The sequence below is a fragment of the Dermacentor variabilis genome, chromosome 9, assembly GCF_050947875.1.
Source record: "Dermacentor variabilis isolate Ectoservices chromosome 9, ASM5094787v1, whole genome shotgun sequence".
NCBI classification, from domain to species: domain Eukaryota; kingdom Metazoa; phylum Arthropoda; class Arachnida; order Ixodida; family Ixodidae; genus Dermacentor; species Dermacentor variabilis.
Genome location: NC_134576.1, coordinates 140,047,842 through 140,067,992, shown reverse-complemented (window position 1 = coordinate 140,067,992; position 20,151 = coordinate 140,047,842). Strand labels below are relative to the sequence as shown.

The 20,151-nt window shown below is 43.6% G+C and overlaps 1 protein-coding gene across 1 annotated transcript; it reads right to left on the bottom strand.

Moving 5' to 3' along the window:
- Window positions 1-700: 700 nt before the first annotated feature.
- Window positions 701-19,679, bottom strand: LOC142557686 (reticulocalbin-2). Its single transcript, XM_075669707.1, has 6 exons — window positions 19,210-19,679; window positions 18,764-18,911; window positions 14,245-14,392; window positions 11,353-11,469; window positions 8,096-8,304; window positions 701-1,144 (listed from the first exon to the last, which is right to left on the bottom strand). Exons 1-6 carry the CDS (start codon window positions 19,415-19,417, stop codon window positions 973-975), a joined length of 1,002 nt encoding a protein of 333 aa, XP_075525822.1. The 5' UTR covers window positions 19,418-19,679; the 3' UTR covers window positions 701-972.
- Between the last annotated feature and the right edge of the window lie 472 nt (window positions 19,680-20,151).

Below are 20,151 nucleotides of genomic sequence, written 5' to 3'. Positions count from 1 at the left end.
CGCGTGTGTCCTGCCGGAGAACATTTTTACTTGGTCAGACAAATTAGGATGGTGTTTCAATTCAAGAGATTCAGCAGTTTATTCGAGGTAAGAAGCCCGATACTCATTTGCCATTTCTTTCATGGCTCCACCACAAATGCGTGGTTTGTGCAACTGTCTGATATGTGCCAGATTAGATCTTTTTCTTGTTTACAAGCATCTTTACCACAATTAAAGAAGAAACAGGGTGCTTCATGCTTTCTTTGTTAATATGTTCCAAATTTGCTATGTGTTGTGCAAGCATGCCATGGCATGATGTATTAGGAAAGGTCATAATAATGGGTATCGGGAAGGGTAGCAATACACGAGGTCTAGAAGCATTTTAGTAGGACCTGGCTTCATCGATACATAAGCTTGTAAAACATATGGACACTAAGCATATCAATGGGATTCAGTTGTATTAGTACAAGGCAATGCTCACAGATATTGCTGGGTCACTTTACTATGAAACATAATCCTTTCCTATGGAGGAAGAAAGAACTTCACTTAAATCGCTTAGACCTTGTTGGATAGGTTTACCCACAGTTTGTTACTCCAATAATAGAAAAATATCACATATTCAGGTGAGTGAACAGCATGCTTGTGCAATATAGTGGCCCATATACATGCATATAGATACACGCACCAGTTTACTGCTGTTTAAAAGAGTATAACGCGCAAACAGGAGGCATAGAGATTCCTTATTGTACCCTTGGCCTTGAATGGTCTATAAAATCATTCACTCTGCAGAAGCACCCACAAACAGATAAATAACTGCCTGACACACGAACATGACAAGGTGCGGACATACCTGAGCAAAAATAAAGTTTATAAAACAAAACGAAACTCCCACTCGGGACAGCCATGCCTCAAGTTGCTTCAGTTTGTATCCACTAACTCACAGGAAGATACATGCGTCCACACACACACAATACACAAAAGGATGATGTGACCCTAAAGTTCATCACTGAATCGGCTGGTGTTGTGTAGATGTTCGCCATAGTCAGTTGCTTCGCTTCCAACAAAGAGTTCGTGGTGGTCAATAATCTCTTGTATGGAAAGCTTGCCATCATTGTCAGCGTCACCATTGGCTATGAGATGTTCTGCCTCTTGTTCTGCAACTTCACTGAAATGAAGCACAGGAATGGAAAGGAAAACAAGAAAACATTAGGTTTCTGCTGCAAAATTTCTCTAGCCAATCAGAAAATGCGAAGCCTGAAAGGAGAATAGTTGTGGCATTGACCAATATGCAGTATGTCACGCAACCAGACAATGTGATGGAAACTGAAGCAGCAGAAAATCAAGTTTGGGCAGAGGAAACAGTAGGCTTACATCTCCAAAACTGTTGAAAACTAAGTGAAAGTGTTTTTTAATATTGTTAAAAGAAAGGATACTATTTTCATTTAGCCAATCAGGAGAGCTGGTTCCTTAACACACCTGCACCTGGTTACTTAATGGCACCTTTAAGTTTTGTTTAATGGTTCCACAATTTTCAATCCTCTATCTTCCACAGGTGAACAGTACTTTCCAGTGGATTCCATCACTGTCGACCCTGTTGATATAGGTAAACTATTGATAACTTAAAACAATCATGCTAATGTGGTAACGATGGCATTAGTTCAAAGTTTCTCCAACTGTGCCTCATAATCAGAAAGTGGTTTTGGCACGTAAAACCCCAAATATTATTATTAAAGTTTCCCCAAAAGACTAAACATGTATGTTCTATTTCTCTGTGTTGCATTTTTATTTAGTCGCTTCATGATGGGCAGCTGCCACAAGATTAGAAAACAGACAAGGTAGTTCCACTTCACAAGTCTGTTGACACACATAACCCATGTACATGACTATGGGCCTATTTAATTTATCATCTGTTACATGTAAACTATTTGAACACATTATTTACACACATTTAACAAGCTCCCTCGATTCAGATAAGTCATTTCACTACAGTCAACACAGATCTTGGACACATTTTTCCTGCAAGATGCAACTGGTCACATTTACTGACTTGCGACTTGCATGCATTCGGTGATTCTGGAAGTCTAATCAACTGCATATTTTTTACTTCTTGAAAGTTTGCGATAATGTTAACTATTAACTACTAATGCTTAAATCTTGCCAGTTGAATATAGACCCACCAGTGCTTCACCAGACTAAAAACATTTTCACTAACAGAACTTGGTATGTCACAATAACGTTGATAACAATCACTAAGGGTTGATAAGGGTTTATACTGGTAGGATCAGGTTTCATTACATTGAAAATGACACCAGGCTGTGTGGAGATAAGCAAGTGGCACAATGCTTACACATAGTGAAACAGCTGCCAGAGGAGTTTTTATGTGAATTTGTTATTTACCTAATGATATCTCTTCTTCTCTTTGCCCTTTTGCTGATGACTGCATGATTTATCGGAAAATTTCTTGTTACTCCCATACTGCTAATTTCAAAGCTTATATAATTACCACAACTGCCTAGTGTAAAATATCTAATATGGAAATGAACATGACCAAATGCAAATTACTGAGAGTTTCCCACAGTTGACCACCATGTCCCACTTATTCTCATACAGGCATTTCAGTAAATTCTGTAACTGCCCTCGAGTACCTCACTGTACAGATTTCTTACACTCTCTTCCAACTGCACGCTGACTCACATCATATTTAAACAAATCACGTGCTTGCTTTTTTATAGTGAAACTTCTCACTGGCTCCTGTGCAGAGCTTAAAAGACTACACATCAATTATGCCTGCCCCAGACTGGAATATGCCTAATCAATCTGAGACCCAAGCCACGTCATTCTAATCAATAAGCCTGAAGCTGTGCAGAATTGCTCAGCTCTTTTCACTACGATTCAGTGCTCTTGCCACATGCTGGTTGTTTTTCCTAGCCCCCTTTCAGGTTTAGTACTTTCCTGTGCTTGTTTCAGGCAGACTACCCAGACACCACAATTAGTGGTGACATCAAGACAGGTTTGCTGTAGGGTACAGCCCTTATCAGGCAAAACATTGTGAAAGATGCTGTAAAATACAGAGCAGGCCTCCAAAGGTGCCACACACAACATCACACACACACACCATGCCTTGGGAACCTTTTTACACACCTCTGTTTTCTGTGCTAAGTAAGTTTAGTACCAGCCTCGCTCTGTTGTGTTCATGGTTTATTGAAGGTGGTAAATGAAAAGTCGGTCATGACATGGTCATGCCTACATTAACCGTAAAAGGTGCCAATGCTTCCTTGCAAAACCAGTCCAGCAGCGACTTGTGGCAGCGACCGTGGACTATGACATGACAGCCTATGCCATTGGCTGGGACCACTTCGTTGGAGCGGAGGGGAGCATTGCCTGAGAATTGTGGAATGCAAGCGACCAATGAAGAATTGGAAAAAAACCACATGGCACAATTTCTTGTGCAATTGACGCCTGGCGACAAGGCGCAGGCATAGCTTTGATGCGCAAGGCGGAGAAATCAAACAGTTGTCAGTTTAACACTACACATCGTGACGCCACACATTCTGTGGTTTCTAGCAAAAACATATGTTTGTGGAGGGGCAGACGTTTGCTGCATGTTGCATTTGCAATCGTGATAATCATGCCATGCATTTCAAGCCTGGCAGCTTGTCTACTCTGAGCGCCTTGGTGAGAAGCATACTTTCGCGTTAACTAAGCTTGAGAGGACCATCATAGGGTCTTGCTTATGCAGAAGCAAATGACTATTGCCGATGTTTCTCCCCGATAAATACTGCATTTCGTTTAGTGACTATGGTGTTTCCTTTCCCCTATTCTGAGCTGTCGATTCATTAAGAGCATTGCGACATAATGAGCAGGTGCCGTGTGACGCCCAGGTTCATTACAGGCACGCTCGACTATACAGATTCTTCTTCTACTTTGTTTCATGGCCATACACCATTGGGAAAGCATTAATAAGCCTCAGAAATGCATCTGGTTAAGTTCTAAGGCTATGAGCAATGAAAGCGAAAGCTACACCTCCCTCCTAGCACACACACAATGCGTACACACACACATTATGACTGTCTTATATCATACAGTTGAAACTTGATTTAACGAAGTGATAACTACGCTCGAATTATTTCATTAAATCTGGAAGTTCGGAAAATCGAGAAACGAATTTTTCGGTCCATCAAAATCTAAAATTGTAACGTAGCAACACGCAAAGGCTACCGTGGCATTGTATTTGCCGCTAATCCAGCCATCTGTTGCATAAACCATGAAATAACGAAAGCAACCACCACCGCCCCTACCGAGGCGGTGTTGAGTCTGCTGTTCCGTGCATGGGCGCAGCAAGCAGCCTCGTCAAAATAAAGCTAGGGATGTGACCATGGCACCTAGATGTTTTAATCTGATAGCTTTGGAGCGCACGCTCAAAGAAGAACCTGTCTGTGTCAAAATTAGAACGAAATCACCACTTTTCTTACTCTTTATTTTAAGAACAACATTGTTTAATTGAGTTCGGCCAAGTTTGTTTCGTTAATTCGGGTTGATGATAACATGGAACCCTATGGGTATCTGCCAGGGAATGTAGATTTCTTCGTTAGATTGGAAACTTTCTAAAATCGGGTTTCATTAGATCGAGTCTTAACTGTATACTTCTTGACAGATGTAAAGCCTGTCATCATGTAAGGCCAATATTTTAGAGTGCGAAAATGTGGAAAAAAATGTGTCACTAAGCATTGTGCACATACCCGTGTGCTGGTTAATTTCCACACGCAACTACCAGGTGACATTAGTTAATGTCTCGCTGACAATGGCATTGTTATTGTCACCCTATCCCGCCACATCATGACCATGCCATCACGCAACACACAGCATAGATCCAGCGCGTTTCAATAATATCAGATGTGCTGAGGTTCCATGTTCAAAAGCCTTAGCTGGTGGAGGTGGCACTTGTGCTGGCGAGCATGGCATACCCATGCTACAGCTAGAGAAATCGTGCTTCGTGAAGCCAGAGACACAATCTCCAAAGCCGTTGTGAGAGAGGCCATCCAATACAATAGGTGTGGCAGTGCACGTGGAAGGAGCGATGGGTGCTGTGAAAAAGCGGAGAGTGCTTGTGGTTGGCCCAGCTTCCTCTTTGCAAATAGCAGGTGTGTCTGAGCTGGGGCAACGACTCCCAGGCTGAAGGGAGGTTCGCGGCCTGGGGTGGTGCATGATGACGAGCTGCACGGGTGCACGCTCACAGTGTGCATCACAAAAATGCAGGATGTGACTGTTTGTGTTTGTGCGCGCCAAGAGGACAAGATCAAGGGTATGAGGCTGCATAGTAGCTGGCAATGGTGTGGTGTAGGTCTTCAAAGATGCTCAGCCCAGGAGGTGGGAGTCGCAGTTCTGCGAGCAGGCCTTTTGGAAGCTCCTGCTGTGTGCAGCAGTGGGTCTGTCACGTTAATGAAGAAGTGGTTGTCCAATTGCGCAAACTGGAGGGCCGGTTGGGCAATACAGAACTCCTGGAGGCTGCAGTGCAGCTGGTATCTGCTAGCACAGATATACTGTTGTACTGGCCGTGCTCCAGTTGCTATGCTGACGCTGGCATGGCTGGCTTGGTTGCCCGGGTAACCAATTACTGTATTTACTTGCACAATGATCGCACTCCTGAATTTTGTCGCCAAGATTCGTTTTTTTCTTCTTTCCTGTGTAACGGTCGCACTCCAAACTTGTTGCAGCGATATGTCGTGTGCCAAGTCTAGCTAATGATGATCGCGCTTACCATCTGTCGAATGCTGTCGAATGCTACGTGAACGACTCTTGAAGACATACCAAGCGGTCTGCACGCACCGAACATTCTTAAGCAGATGCCCCATTCCATTCCTTCCATCACTTTCCGCACTTCCATGGAAAAAGAAAGCTACAACCAAACTTGCCTTGGCTTTATTACTTGTAGGCTTCATAATGGTTTTGGCCAACAACAACACCAACAAAAAAGGCGCCTTTCGATTTTTCTCGTCTGCACTCGTGAGCACGCAACAAATTGCGAGCGGAAACTATGGTGGCAACGTTTACACTGGCACTTTAGAAGTGTACCCTATTCATACGCCGACGCTTGTAACACAGCTAAGATATTCGCCCATCCTTAGTGGAAACGTGCCAAATTAGGCTAGTAGTGAAGACAAATGCCGCAGTTTCCGCAGCATGCCCGCCACGTGTTTCTACGTCACTGGCAGCTACACGCACCCATCTCTGTTTCTGTCCCCTCAAAGTGGACATAGGTATGTTATTGTCGCAAACTTGCTGATATTAACGATATTATTCATTACTGATACGGAAGAAACTGTTTCAATGCACGTAATGTACACACAAGAAGAACAAAAATCGCGTTCGGCCCGTTCGGCTTGCTCTGCTGACTGCCATATTTGTTTTGGTGTCCCACACTGCTACAGTGGCAGCCGCCTGCTTGTTGACCTGTTGTCATCCTGCAGCAAACGTGGGATGAAAAAAAAAATATTTTCACTGGTAATTTAACCTGCGTAATGATTGCAGCCCTGAATTTCCGTCAATTTTCTTGACAAAAAAGTGTGATCATTATGCAAGCAAATACGGGTGTAGGCACTGCGAAGAGGCAGCCTTGTGCCCTGTTGGATCCAGCCAGACATGGTGCCAACGGTTTCTAGGAGCAGTAGCCAGATGTGGCTGCTCTGGACGGACGTGCTAGCATGTTCTGTTCATGTGCGAATCTTCAAGTGGTTTTCTTCTCCACAGCAAGGCTGCAGCCAACTGCCGCACTGCTACAAGCTGCATTATGCTTTCAGGTGCATTAAAAGGGGCATTGCTGCAAGAATTGTGCACATGAAATTTGAATGTGTGGCATGCGGTTTCATTCAAGATTGTCGTCAAGAGCGTCAAGGTGGCGGGAATCTCAAAACAGTAATGTACAGCATGGAGGACGAACAGGCGTCGAAGTTTCTATAACGAAATGACTTTTGAACAGCTCTGATAGCATCCATGCAACAATGGTTGCTTGTGTACTGTCAAATGCTCATATTCTGCAGCCTAAAGCCCACGGCATGGTGCGAAAACGTGCTCGCAGTGAAAGCAAACATCGTGCGTGAACATGCATGCAGACGCGCAGTCAGTCGTTGTGAACCCATGCGATTGCTGCATTGAGGCTTCATTCTGTTATGCTCCATTCGGTTATACAGACAGCCCACTATATGAACATATTTCATATAGTTTGCTCTCAGCATTTGCCTACCTTACACGGAAGAAGCTGGTTCAGGAGACTCCATGGTGGTGACCGCGCGCAGTGGCGTTCGCTGTACATATTCGGTAAGGAGATAGCGTCTGTAAACGTTTCTGTGCTTTCAGTTTGCCCAAGATTATTATTGTGACAGTAAAAAACTTCCCCCGTATTGAGAGTACTTACAGAAATCTCCAGGAGCGCTGCCGCGTGGTGTTTTTATTGAGTGTCGTAAGCCAAACCCATGAGGAACGCGCCGTCTTATCCCTCATACTACGCAAGGGGGGGTGCTTCCGACAGATGGCAACTCTGTAAGTCCTTGCCCCCAATGTACATATTCCTTTGTTATACACACATGCACCTGCTGTCAAAGTATGAGGACCGATACACCTGATAAGTGTGCTGGCATATCTTCTGAGCTATTTTGTACGCCCATGGCGATTTGAGCCCTTGGGGGCAGTAAAAGGCATGCATTCATTTTTTCTTCAGATTGCCCAGTTTTTTGGACATTCTCGGGGGCCTCTAGGGAGTCCATAAACTGCCTGTAACCACCCGAAGATGATTTTAATGCAAGTTCGTATGTGAAAGTTGTTGCATCCCTTCCTTCAGTGGCACATGTTTTCTTTGTTCACTACGGAAGACTAAGTACAAACAATTCGAGAGATGCACTTGTCCACTGCCCATTTCTTATCTTTCGTGGTGTGTGCTGCTTTACTATGTCAAATATGAGAATCAGAAGCCAGCGTGATGATGCGATAACAACACACAAACGACAGCGGTGGCATGACTAGGACTATATAACCTAAAGAGCAGACGGACAGCGTAAATCCAATTTCGAGCTTTTCGCTGCTGCAGCACTAAGAAAAAAGAGAGAACAATGATAATGCTTACTCATTTCCTGGTAGCAGCCAGTTGAGAGTTTCCTCTTTGTCAAGCTTTCTGTCACCATTCTTGTCATAGTCCACTTCGAACCGCTCCTTTTCTGCAATGTACTGCTCATTGCTGAGTGGCTTGTCTGGGTCTTCTGTCGTGAACTCTTCAAGGCTCAGGTAGCCGTCTTTGTCCACATCCTTGCGCTTCATTGTCTCTTCGTACAATGTCTGGAGAAATAGGAACATGCTGTCAATGCAATTCAACCAGCAGAAGTGAAAGAACATGCAATCAAGCAGTTAGTCTGCTAGCTCTCTTTACAAGGTTTTTTGTACACAATCTCTTGGGTAATGCAAAACAATTTTTACATGGATGCTCTATAAAAGTACAATCAGAATGCGACCACACTTAGCATCACTAATTGTCACCAGTGGTTTTGGTGCTTCTGGTGCCTTACTATGCTATGCCTTGGTGAGTAAGTTTTACTGCTCGCCACTAGCAACAAATTTAATGCATCAGAACAAATTCTGTTCTTGCAATGTGTTTCAACTCATCAACAACATGTTTCCCTTCTTTGATGCCAAGCAGTGATGACTGCGATATGCTGAAGCCATGGCCTCTGACATTCGGTTGTGCTATTAATTAGGGAGACAACAGTGCAATGCTATCTCAGAGGCCATGGAAAACCAGAGCACTTGCGGTTATTTGACAGAGTGCAACAAGTTGGAAAGTACTTGATAAAAGCCAAATACCTGTGCGTAACTTCCCAACACACTGTATTACGATGCACACGCCAAGCCACGACAGTAACTCATACATTTGTTTTTCATTGTCTTCATTCTATGTGCCACGGGTCCGCAATGCATGGGAAAGATCAACGGCTTTGCTTTGTGCTCTTGTGTTCTGGGTGACCCCTTGGCTCATGGTCTCCGAGACTGGGCAGCACGCATGCTTGAGGCCTTGCTCTGTTTGTTGAGCGTGCCAGCAAACCACTGCGAGCCTCTGTTTTTATACAACACTTATTGCTAGACAACAGTGTAAAGAAGTTGATACTGTTTAGAAGTGTTTGCCTGCGTACAGTCACAAGGGCATCTTGTGACACCAGAAGACTACAGTGCTCCACTGGCATACTCACAAAACCACTGATAATTCAAGAGACTGGTCTATGCCAGAAGAGTAAATTGACATATGTGTGCTCATTTTTTCACTTTTTTCACTACAATCCATGGTGGGCTGTTGCACTGGTGTTGGCTTGCCTAGCGGCAACTACTCCCTTCCTCACTGAGTACTGCTGGCCATAAGGGTAGATAACATTGGTAACGGCGTAATGGTTATAATAAAGTAATTTCAGTTCCTCCTTCAACTTCGTTATGATGCAGTTCTAGTGTATTTGTGTGTCACCATCATCTAACTTCTTTATGTTCCCTGCATGACGAAGGCCTCTGCCATTGACCTCCAATTGCACCTGTCTTACACCATGAACCCATCCTATGCCTGCAAATTTCAGAATCAGAATAATGTTTTATTGAGTCATTAAGTGTAATACATTAATGAAGACACAGGAGGAGGTGCCAGAGCACAATGCTGTAAGGTACTAAAGCAAGGTGTGAGACTGGGCTAGTTGGTATTTCAGATTTATATAACCAGCACAAAAGCAGACACGGAACACAAGAAGAAGCGACAAGGAAAAGTGCATGTCCTTGTCGCTTCTTCTTGTGTTCTGTGTCTGCTTTTGTGATGGTTATACCGTATCAATATGTAAGGTACTAAGGCTGTAAGACTCTAAGGAACTAGGTGTAATCACACCTAATTCTCTGCCGTACTCGACTATGCTTCGCTTTCCTGCTTTCTCTTTCCCTACACATTACATGCACAATCTCTTTTCCTCTTCATCTCGGCTAGAATGTTTACTACCCTCTTTTGCTTTCTAATCCACATAGAGGTCCTTATTCGAGCGCTTCCTAGTGTTATATGCAGCTAAAAAAAAATATCACCGACGATTACGATACTCCCTCACACGAAATCTGAGTGCAGCTTTATACATGTCTTCACTTCGCATGTCAATATTTTGTATTATGATTATATAGGTACACGGTGTACATTAGGAAGAGAATGCTGTGAATAGTGTAGCTGGTCCATACAAACTGTCTCGTGCGGCACATTGAAAACGGAGCGAAGACTGAAACGAATGTCTTGCTAATCAGGAGATTGCGAGAGGCAGCGTGTGGGTGACATGTGGGCGCGATTCACAGCAGCCACCATGCAGCTCATGCAGCGCTTTGTTTCCATAGAGACGACGCATGCTACTTTGGTGCCATATTGTAGCCATTATCGCCGCACAATCAATCTTGTGCAGCACTATGCTTTTCTTCCCACACTTTCGTTCCACCAATGACGAGAGTGGGTTCTTCGGCGTGGTGAAATCGTGCCACAAGGGTCAGCAGTGACAACACCCAAGGGAGAGTCGCATCCAGCCATTACTCATAGCCGCTCGCCATCGCCCCTGGCAGGAGCAGTGATCCCTGTCACACACGCTGGTACCGTGGACTGACCTCAGCAGCCGACACCGTGGACAAGCGTAGGTAGCCCTTTCCCACAGACCACCTATCCTCCCCACCTCATGCCACTATGATGCCCCTTAAGAAACGCAGATGAGATCGCCCATACGGCTCAAGCTGCCGTGGCCGCCGGCAACTCAGTGCATGCACAGGCCATCTCCCCTTCGCTCCTCCTCCACTTTCCTCCTCATGTGCTCTCGCCTACGTTCATTGCAGGAACAAGTGTTTAAGAGCTGCGCTCTAAAAGAAGCAAGAAAGTGAGAGAGAGAGACCATTTCCTGCACATAGCTAAGAGCAAGTTCCAACAATTTTTAAGCACCTAATAAAATTTAAGGGTTTTTAAAATCTTGAAGACGCCACTTCAATGTTTAAAGAATTCAGCAATTGCTTCAAACCTTTGTAACAACTTTCTATGTCATAAGAGTCCACACACCGATAGATCCTCCGGTGCATTTCTTCATGTTGCGTTTTTGCCCAGCTAATGACAGAGCTGAGGCCAAGATGCTAACAGAGTCGAAGTGCGAACTGCGCATGCTAGTGTTGCTTTGCTGTTGCATGTGATTTTATTGAGGAAGCCATGCAAACATATTTTACTCCACAAAACACTCTGCTTGCATACATTCGAGAACTTGCTGTTAGCAACAGCCTGGCAAACTGTGTTGACTGAAAGCTGGGTAAAAAGTAAGAGCTGTTGAGAAAAGCACACAATGCTTCAATTACCTCCTGCATTTCCGGGAATTCAGATGGATGGGAGAACTTGGGAAATTCATTCTTGTCCAGCACGCCATCTCCATTTGCATCGGCTGCCTTGAAGTAACGGTCATCTTCTTCGAGAAGCTGAAAGAGAAGATATATTTTGTATTACGGATCTCTTCACTTTTGGCATGCCTTAAAGGCACACTACAGAGGGATATCAAGTTCATCTGTATTAGTAAATCACAGCCACTGCAACGACAAAGCAGCCACCTTTACCACAGAGCGCAAGCTTGGTAAGCAAGGAAAGACGGTAAAACGAAAGACAGGAGGCATTGCATCCCTGAATTTTCCGTACCAGCTTTCCATAATGCGATAGATTTGGGCAGTGCCTACCCAGATCAAGCCAACTGCAACAAAATTTTACTTTGGCTAAATCAGTTATAAATGAGTATTAGTTCATACCACGGAAGCAATCTTGGCAAAAACGCAGGGTCAGCAATTTTATAACTTTCTTGTTAGCAGCCTCTAAGCAGCACCTAAGCAGACAATGCATGTACGGGGTGGTTAGCAGCTGTGACCCAAGTCCCAGCATGTTGCCTCAAGAGATTTTTCAGTGCACTACAGCCTAACTTCGCAGGTCATGCCAAGGAGCTGCATGTTTGTGGAGCTTTTGTGATGTTTCCAATTGCATTTCAAGTTGAACATTTTGCATGGGGGCTCACCTATATCTACGCTAGCTTAAACTAGGCTTTTACGCAACCAAAATTTCACTGCAGTGGGCCTTTAACCATTTAAACATTAAGCCCAAGCTTCACCCCTCTTCCATTTGTACCAATATTACCAAGGACAAATTCTACTCGTTTAATGCACACTTTGCTTTGTAGCAATGAGTCATGCGCGTTAACATGTTCCACTAATAACTGCTAGCTTTGAGCACTTGCACATAATTTTGTAGTTTTCCAATGACATCACACTGTGTAACATTAAATAGCACATATAGCTAGGAGCTCCATGTGTAGGCTGCACAAAATTCTTGACATCTTCCTGTTTCATACAGTGCCAATGCCAAAATTGAGCCCAAAAGGTTTTGCAGCTTGCAATTCTGTCTTGTCACATATTTTTCTTTGGACATTGCACAAAAATGGCTCAACAGAGTAACACAGAAGCTGACAGCATTTTAGGTGTTAGGCTAACATAAAATAATGTATTTCATCTCAATGTATTGAGTAAAAGAGAAAATAGCGCACTAAGTCTTTTATTAACAAGGAAAAAAAAAAGGATGTGTGTAGGGAAAGGGGGGAGACAGGTTAGGCAGTCGATTTGCTTATTCTGTCTCACCTTCCCACCTCAGTGGAGCACAGAGTGGCAAACACAAAGACGGTAAAATTCATACACCCTGAAATTACTGTCATTTGTGTCTTCAAGGTACAAAACAACATCCAGGTTGAAATGCATACATACTGAACAAATAATAGCAAAGGTCGAAGCAATCCCATCAACGTGTAAGATCAGAAGCAAATCAAAGAACGCTACCATCCAGGGCCTCTTGAACATGCTGCCCTGGGTTTAAATTCTGTGCACACGTGTCCTCCAGGTCTAACAATGCTTGCTGGGGATATATGAATACAAAGGGACATGGGTACAAAAGGGCAGCAACTGACAGCTTACTCAGCTTTGAATCGCAGCAGTACAAAGGCTTGGTTGGTACATAGTTATAATAGAATACGCAGAAAATGTACTCGACAAGTGCTTTGAGGTTTACATTTTGCATGCCTTCATGCCCTTGTTTTATTCACATCATTGCATCTAGTATGGCTTGACTGGCCCGCGCCTCTTTTTACTGGTAGCACAGACAACTTGCACATGGACTGTATTGCCAAGTTTGTTGCCTTTGTGCTACTGTGAAATCTGCCAGGTGTGGGTGTCCACATTCGCACACGCTGACGTTTCAACTGTCGTTACTGAACAGAAAATCATTCAGCGTTATTTGGCATGAAATCTTCTGGCAGCAGCACAAAAAATACACACTTGCTTCCGGCTTCTTCTTACAGAATCGACAAGACTTGACAGAGATTGGCTGGGGTTTTGTAATACTGTTACACGCTCTAAGTTCTGAAATTAAAGAGCCGCCACATCAGCGCAATTAGACTTTTGCAGGTGCTCTAGCTGCTGGTCAAAGCGACAATTCAATTTCAAAATGCATTCACGCAGCTGCTGCACGTAAAAGATGAAAAACAAAAAAGCTGTACCATGAGAGAAGGAAAAAAACATAAAGAGAAGCAACGTATTGTTTGAAGCTCAAGGTGTGAAAGCCAGACATTTAGTGTGAAATGTGCTCTGAAGCTGAGATAGCACAAACCAATTCGATGCGCTCGAAAACTTGAACAAGCACAGAACTGACATATACAGGGCTACGTGGCTCATTGTGAGCTGAAAAGCTGGCTTGAATGACAAGTACTTCACAACTGCTTGTTCCTGCCCTACATTTGTCTGTTTCGCCTAACACCTTGAGCAACACGTAAGCAATGGAGGAAAGACAGAAATACTTCCAGGCAGAGATCTTCCAATGGTGAAATTTAATAACTGAATCGAATACTACTACAGAACCATTTTAGAAAATTTACCTTCGAATAACTAATTGATTAGTGAATAGAATACTAATAATAATAGCAAACTAATAATAGTGAATAGAATAGAAAGCCCAAGTTGCTCAAGCACATTTCCTTTATGTATGATTTTTACTATGCATAAGCCAGTAAAGTGTCAAATCTGAGCAGTGTGACATGTCTACTGCTAACTTTGTCAGACTGACACAAGATGTGCAACTGCAAATGCTTAATATTGCGGAGGCTGCATCGACAAGGGCCCATCCACTGTTGCTTTCAAAGGCAAAAAAGGCGGAAGCAGGTCACATACTCTCAAGTCATTATCTTCACTGTCGCTGTCCGAAATCTTCTGTGGTGATCCGAAGGCTTCACTCACATGCTCGTCCCAAGTAACCTTTCCATCACCATTCTTGTCTTCATCTTCAAATCGCTCAGCTGCCTCTTCTTGTGTAAGCAACCTTTTGAGAGCAACAGAAACCGCATGGACACAACACACATGCGAGATCACCATAAAGGAAGCTAGGGAGGAATACCAGGCATTCACACAATACTAGCTCCGAATTATACCCAAGATGACACAAATAATAAAAAAGAGATACCTAAGGGAATTAAAGGTTTCTGCTACACAGTACTACATAGAATTCTCAAGGGATTAGAAATAATCCAAGCCAGTGTACTGCATGCAAACAGCACACATAACAATTGGCTATATATAGTAGCCAGATGAGGTGGAAACCAATCTGAAGGTGTTCAGACTGAAACTCATTACAGAAAAAAAGAGAGAGAGAAACAAGTCTTTTAATTCAATAATTGATCACATTTGTGTACCAAAGCTGCACAAAGGGATTGAAGGGTGCCATAGTGGAAGGCTATGGACTAATTTTAACTGAGTACAACTGTCGCCAAATGAAATGCGCGCAGTGGAGTGCGTGACTGAAGCATAACTGAAGATATAGTGTGCGCCGTCTAGTCACCACTGACTGGAGTGTGCATCCAGTTTGACTGCATTGCGCGGTGATGCTCCCAATATACTGCAATGTTTTCGCATCTGTTCTGGTTCTCTTTTAGGTGAAAAATAACAATAAAAGAAAACATAGGGCGAGTATTATCTCACAGTGAAGGGAAACCATGTGTGCTATCGGCATCAAATGAAATGCATACAGTGGTGCACGTGGTATAGTTTGTGCCATCATTTTTACTGCACCGCCTTTTTTTTTTTTTGCTTTCAAATAGGAGAGAACCAGATCAGAAACTAAAATATTGCAGTATGGGGAAGCATCATCACGCAGTGCAGTCTAACCAGATGTGCGTGCCTATCAGTGGTATGACTGGATGGCGCGCACTATACCTTCGGTTATGCTTCGGCCATGCACTCCGCTGCTCACGTTTCATTCGACACTGATAGCACATGAGCATTCTTGAATTACACTTTCACATAATGTCACCATCATGAGTAGGAGTCTAACCCATGACCTCTCTTTTCTGTGGCAAAATGGTATAGCCAGCGGCATGCCTTTGCATATTACATACTTACTCAACAGTGTCTCCGAGTGATCTGTGAGGTTTGCAACAGGTTTGCAATAGTTGAAAACTTCAGAACTAATAATCTTTGATGCAGATTCTTGATTAATACCTACTGCTAGCTTCTTTTAGCACAACCTAAATGAATACGAGATACTTTTGTGAAACTTCTGCCACCTTGCATAGTCCTGTAGAACTTATTTGCGTATTCAACCTTAAAAGCGTAGAAAGATATGCCACCATGACAAAAAATGATTAAGTAAAATGAGAAAAAAATGTGTTGACAATGCTACAAAGACCACATGAGAGGGAGTGATAGTTAAGTAATGGAAGTACTGAGAGTTTCCTAGAGTAAAGGGATTTTGACGGATTCTTGAAGTCAAGGTGTCCCAATGATTAATTTGCCATGTACATCCACATGCTTTCCATCCTGTCTCAAAAACAGGCAATGCCTAAAGCACATAAATACAACAAGATAACATTTGCAACAGACAAGATACATTTTGCAGGTAGCTAGCTATCCAGCATCATTTAGAGTTCTTGAAAGAGTTACAAGATGGACCGATGTGCGTGCATAAAGCAAGCAATTGCGTGTGAGACCCGAGAAGGTGTGCGGCGACAGAAGCAATACAACGGCGATGACGATGATAGTATGACAGCGACATGACAGTTTCGTTTTTACTCCGACGAATAAGCGTTAAGTGTTCTGTTATGACCTGGACCAATCCTAAAGGCTGGACAATGCGACACAGTATCTTCATAGAGTTACCTGTTGCGAGGACAGGAGTGGGGGATCTGGGCCAATTCAGAAGGCAGTGCAGTATAACACAATGTCTCAAAGCGTTAGCCGGCACGTTCCCGTTCATGGTGTGTGTTCATTGGCACGTGCGCACAAGCTCTTGCTCATGCTATGTGATGCATACGCCAGTTGTTTCAAAGATCTAGTTGGCATCGGCATGAGAAAAATATGCATGTGATCGTGCTCCAATGATTAGAGCATTGAGCTGCTTCGCTGGGAGCCAGAGGTTCGATCTCACCATCGGACACGTGGATTTTCTTTTTATTAACCCTTTCCCTACCGTAGACGAGCTCGTCTACACGGTTTGTGCCGCTCCCACCAAAGACTAGCTGTGTTCATCCATGCTGGAACAAGCGCTTGTGCATGGCCACAGTAAAGCTACCCTGATGAATTTTGTTTAGTTCTTTTTGGCTTCAACAGATGGTGCAATAAGAAAACAAAAAACTAATTCAAAGCTTGCATTTTGTTTGAGTAACGTTTCGATGCCGGCAACTGGGATTTAAACATGGCATCGTCCTCTGTGTGTGCGCATGCTGACAACAGCTCCGCTCCAGAAAAAAGGAAAAAAAAAAACATTTGTTTGCAGAAGGTTTGTCGAACTCGGGCAGTAAAGAAGTTCAATTTTCCTGCGAGAGTAGCAGCGATGATACTGAGCAGCGTATATTCTCTGCGTTGTCGGATTCGGACGACGACAGCATCTGAACGTGTCAGCATTAGACAAGGTTTCTTTTCACGGCCACGCCTGGCATAAAGGTCCCTGTGACAGAGGACGGGAACTGCGCACCGTATTTAGAATTGTTTCTAACAAATGAACTAACAGATTTCATTCTCTGTGAAACCAACCACTACACGTATCTGGTGAAAGGAATGTGGAGTAGCCCTCTGCACGATTCTGTGCTTTGAAATGTACCACATCAAGTCAACAATTTAGGAATCTGACATCTCTTGTCACATGCATGAGCCCCACTTGTCACAGTATTGTTTTTGAATTTCCAGAGAGACATTTTTTGCAACGAGGACTACAGAAAGTTGGAGACACTCCGCTGTGTGGTGCAGTGAAACCAATCCTCTCTCCATACTTTCAAAAAAATATTTTGCATGTATCTTACAAATAAACTGCTTTTAAGGATATATTTTGGTTATTTCAAAATAAAAATAATTATTTAGGCAAATAAAAAAGAAATCTGTATTTTTGTATTATCTTCAGCCAAAAAGCTCGGTGAGTAAAGTGTTAAAGAGAGCCCAAAACGAGGTGAGGCAGGAACCTACCCACTTACCACAATTTGTCTGGGATAAGCCAAAGAATGTTTTGAGTAAAAAAGAAAATATGGATGCGACGACACCAAGCAACTGATGGGAGTCGAATCTTCATCATGCGTGCACTGCTCTACCATTGAGCTACTGCAGAAGCAGTCCTCCCGTTGACCTGCTTAGGTGCTTGTGTGTATTATATCTGGCCCTGGGAGTGCTAGCCAATGCCACTCAAGGCCATGTTGGAGGGTGTGGGACACTCTTTCAATCACAGGAGTCATGTAGTATGTGAACTTATGAGCAGTTAGCTGGCCAATAAATCCTCGTATGCCACCTCATGGCAGAAAGGTTGTGAAAGTCAGGATGCTAGCTATGCAGTGAGCAAGAGTAAACGGAACCGGGACTTTAAAGCTTGAATTATGGCAAAACCATGTGAAGCCAGCAGACTGAAGCCAAAAAAGGTCAAGGAAGCGGCCATGTTATGTAACCCAGGGTCTGTTTTCAAAAATGGATCATTCCATTGCAAATAACCCCAGAATAAATTATTCCTAATGTAACATTTTCCCGGTGAACAAAGGCCTGTGGAGTGAATATCAGGATAACAAAAGGGACTGGCCAAGCTAATCTGAGGGTCCCTTAAAGAGAACCGCCAAAGTCGTGGCTTGATTTTTTCAGCTCAAAGCACTGAAGTTCAGATAAAAAAAAAGAACAGAATGTTAGTGAAAGGAGGACAAGAACGAATGTTTCTTTTGCTAACCCTTTCGTCTTTTCTTTCCCACTTCAATGCTTTGCAATGCAAAAATCACTCGACGAAATTAGACCAACTTGCCCGAATTGCTATTCCTACCCTAAATTCACATGTATAAAAGTGCAAGGTGGTGAATTTTTCCATCCATTTTTCTTATATATTTTGCTGTTGTGCTATTCCTCAAGAACACAGAAGACTAATGATGACTTATGTTAACTTTCGCAGAGTGTCTACGGCAAGCACAGCATATTCTGATGACAACACAGCACACTGCATGTAATAACCTGACTCAACAAAGTAGCTGGTGTTGAACTGCCAATATGATGCCAAATTTTCCATCTAGCTAGACGGGAAAAAGGTGTGTCAAAGCTGCAATTATTTATGGTCTGACGAACAGTGCCCACTGATGAGGATCAGTGGGCACTGTTTTGGTGCTCATTCCTTCCAATGCTTATGGAAACCCAATGCGCAATTCTGCAGCCTAGCTTAAGTGCGATAGTTAATACTTACTTGAAAGAACGCAGTATCCAGTCAATGAGCTCAAGCCTGTCAACAAAGCCATCTTTATCCTTGTCCATTTTAATCGCCAACTCTTTTAACCTGGCCTTAGCTTCCTCGGGGGGCAGCTGGTCGAACTCTTCAACTGCATCTTTGCTACCTGCAAAGACAACCGAAGAAGAGAATACGAAGCGGATAATTTTGAATATTCACTTAGCGTAAGAAAGCAAGGAATGAAATGATCGCAGGTTTGGAGAATTCCGGAAAGCGATGAGGAACAGAGTATGCTTCGACTCTCAAATCCTGTTATTAACCGACGCGGCCTACGCACCACATGACAGCGACGCAAAGCACCGTAGACGGTCCAGCAATCGAATAATGCGTATGCGTAGACGACCATCAGCACGTCATCTTATATTCTTTCAAAGACAAAATCTCGCCAAACCCGTGAAGCTTACCCAGGATTGCTTCGTGGTCAAAGCTCGTGTCGTGCTGCTCGGCTTCGAAGTGCTTTTGGCCCCTGGATCCGACTGCACCGTCCTGTACCCGCTCTTTGTTGAGTTCGTTGTGATGACTGTGACCGTGACACGAAACGTCGAACACAATCAACAAAACTTGGAACACTGCCATCCATACTAAACCGCTCGGTACCTCACGCGAAAACATCGCAGCTATTCGTCCACACTACTGCACACTATTTCACAGACTCTTCGTCTATACACTTTCACACAACCGACAATCAGCTTCTGTTACTGCTCCTGCCCAGCTTCAGCTACTTCTTTCACCACCCTATTTTGCTTTTGTGGCAGCTGCTGCAAGCCACAACGAGGCGCTGCCACAACACAATACGTGACAATACGAATACACAATACCACAATAGTACAGCCACAGAACACGTACAGCTCCGCCAGACAACTAAAATAAAATAACGCCGGCGCTTCCATGAAACGACTGACGCGCCCCGCTTCGTCTCTGAAACATATTTAGTTTTTGTATTGCCTCCGAGACCAAAGAGCAAAGCACTCTATCTCGAAGGTAGTCATAACGTCGTAACCGTGTCCCACATTTTACGTTGTCCTTGCGGTCTAGTTTAGTTGACTTTCGGTTGCATGCCCAGATGGTTTTGTTAGAGTATTCTAGGTCAGTCTAGTTTTGTGGCACTTGCTATTTTGTTGTGTGATACGGTGACCCCCTCTCCCCATTTTTTGCAACGTTTGACGAGTTTATTTCCTTCTTCCAGGCCAGTTACATGGCTCGCCAGTTCTAAAGAAGCAAGTTGTAAATAACATGCATTGCCTCCTGTAATAGGGCTTGAAAGAGGCAAATAAACTATGTAATTTTACGAGTGGGAAGTAGAGTCTTATCACTTACCAGTGGGTGGCATAGCCAGAGGTGAGTGC